The sequence below is a fragment of the Solanum stenotomum genome, chromosome 12 (assembly GCF_019186545.1).
Source record: "Solanum stenotomum isolate F172 chromosome 12, ASM1918654v1, whole genome shotgun sequence".
Lineage (NCBI taxonomy): Eukaryota > Viridiplantae > Streptophyta > Magnoliopsida > Solanales > Solanaceae > Solanum > Solanum stenotomum.
The window spans coordinates 31,592,100-31,594,535 of record NC_064293.1 but is presented as its reverse complement, the minus strand read 5'-3'; the positions used below and the strand labels follow the sequence as shown (position 1 = coordinate 31,594,535).

At 36.3% G+C, this 2,436-nt stretch overlaps 1 protein-coding gene across 1 annotated transcript; it reads right to left on the bottom strand.

The window, feature by feature from the left end:
- Positions 1-440: 440 nt before the first annotated feature.
- On the bottom strand, positions 441-1,786 carry LOC125849178 (zinc-finger homeodomain protein 9-like). Its single transcript, XM_049529205.1, has one exon. The coding sequence runs from the start codon at positions 1,623-1,625 to the stop codon at positions 627-629; it is 999 nt and encodes a 332-aa protein (XP_049385162.1). The 5' UTR covers positions 1,626-1,786; the 3' UTR covers positions 441-626.
- Positions 1,787-2,436: the final 650 nt, after the last annotated feature.

Genomic DNA, 2,436 nt, shown 5'->3' with positions numbered 1-2,436 from the left:
CCTTTCCAAATTTTGGATTGGTACCGCAATTTCGATCACAGTTCGAATATATTTTGAATTTTTTCCCTAAAACAGTGCTACGCCTTATTTAAAGAGGATTAATAAAATAAAATTAAAAATTAAAGCAGTCTAAGCAATGCTTACTATTTTGTGATAATCATTGAATTATTATCCATAATCACCCCAAATGCATGTTAAGCCACTTTCTGCTTCTTAATCACAGACAAGAATCAAAATGAATACAGCCATGATCCCCTCTCTCTCTTCTCTGACTCATAAACACAGAAACTAATTTTGCATACAGGATCTAATTGCAAACATGCAAATTTGCAGGGATGGAGCTAGAAGCTCGTTAATCTTTTTTTTTCAAGATAAAAAATTTAAAACCCGTTATAAAATTCAGAACAAACATAATTTACGAGAGCAGGAATGGTTGGAACTTGGAACAATCTTAATTTTCATTGTTATCATATCATGATTCATAAAGCTAAGCACTAATCTTTAGGAACAAAGAAATAAACGTAACTAATATAGAGAGAGAGAGTAATAGTAGCAGCCTCAAAGTTTTTCTCTTCCTTGCACTAATTACTACTACAAATTAAAACATTATTCAAACTAATCTAAAATCAAGATGAAGAAGAAGACCCATTAGTGACAACGACATTATTAGCACCAAAACTTGAATGTTCTTTCTTGTTGTCATCGTTCATGCTGCTTTCATGGTGAATGTGAAATTCCGAGTCAGTGTTGTTGTGATCAGGATGAGTAGTGTTATTTCTACTAACAATACAAAACCCATTAACAATATTGTTAGTGTTACCATTCTGGTGGTCTCCGTTGCCGGTGATTGGTTGATCTAATTTCTTGCCAGAGACAGATGTGGTTTTGTTATTGTGCATCCATACCTTTAAAACCCCCTTTTCAACTCCAATTTCGTTGCAGAAATTGTTCACCAGATCTTCATCTCGCTTCTGCATTTTCCATTCAATTTTTTCTGCGAATTCCAGCATTTTTATCTTCTGATCTGGAGTGAATTTTGTTCTGAAACGCTTCCTACCGTTTGAATTTGCTACCGCTACTGGCGTAGTCGATGTGGGCAGGTTCTGATTTTTTTCACCGGAAAACCCAGCGCTTAGAGCCAAAAGCATGTGAGGTGCAGAAGCTGGGTAATAAGCCGAAGAAATCGGCGGTGGAGATGGGGAATTCGGGCTACTATGGTCCCCACAAGGCGGCGGAGGATGGTGGCGGTGATGAGGTTGGTACTCAATAGCTGCGGTGGCGATAGGCGGCGGTTCTTCCGGGTCACGGCGGTGAAAATTGCGGTGACAACCACAAGCAGCACATTTTAGTGAAGTTGGGTCAGCTGGGTTAGCAGCTGGAATAGGCAAAAACTCTCCACATCCATCAACCGCATGAGTCCCTAGATTAGCAGCATGATTTTTGAGGCATTCTTTGTACACCACCACAACAGGATGATGATGATTTTTCCGTTTCAAAACACCATTACTGAACGGAAAAGGCTTTGGTTGCTGGATCCGACTCGGAGTTTCAGTTTCAGCTAATTCTGGTGTTTTAATAGTAGTAATAGCAGCAGCAGCTGTTGTTGTGTTTGTGTTTAACTCCATGCCTGAAACGCATCTACTTTTTTGGCTCTTAAAAACTTAGATGATTAAGAAAAAGAAAAGAAAAAGCATCTTAAGAAAGAGAAAAAAAAAAAAAGTGAGTTTGTTTTTTGAGATTTTGAGTTTGATTATGATGAGAGGGTATGACTGTAGATAACAAAAATCTTGGTTTTTGTGGTTGTCCTTGTTAACCACTGATGTTTTTTTGACCTTGATTCCTAATCTAATCTATGGTTAACCTGCAGCTGCAACTGACCCCACTTCCCACTTGTATATCATGTGTGTCATAAATATCACTGATGAGTTAAATGCTTATGCCAATTCTCTTGTCCCCTTCTTATTTTTAGTTAATAAGACTACTTACTACTTAAGTTATCTTTTGTTTAATACATGTTTATTACTACTTTTTATTTTATATAGGCCAAATCAAGTAGGAACTAATTAGTGTCAAACGTTATTTGTGTCCCATCTACTGTCTTTGAATTGAAACAGAAGATTCACTAGTATAGCTATTTGATACGCTATTTTCAAATGTGTTAGCGTTAGGTAGAGATTATAATCGATTGATAGAGTAATAAGAACTGATAATAAAAGGTGAATAGAGGAATAACTGTGTGGTTGTTTTTGAGAATAATTTACTTAACCATAAGATTAGAATTTGTGGTATGATAATTAGTGAATTGTACAAAAATTTACTGCATATGTGATGTATTTACTGAACTTGTCAAAGTTGCCAGTTGGAAAAGCAGAGTGTGACATAAGAGTATCCAGGTCTAATACGGTCACGACTCAATTTTCATTTATTGAGATTTTT

Excerpts from the sequence above, each read along its gene's own strand:
- LOC125849178 (XM_049529205.1), bottom strand. The coding sequence starts at position 1,625 with ATGGAGTTAAACACAAACACAACAACAGCTGCTGCTGCTATTACTACT.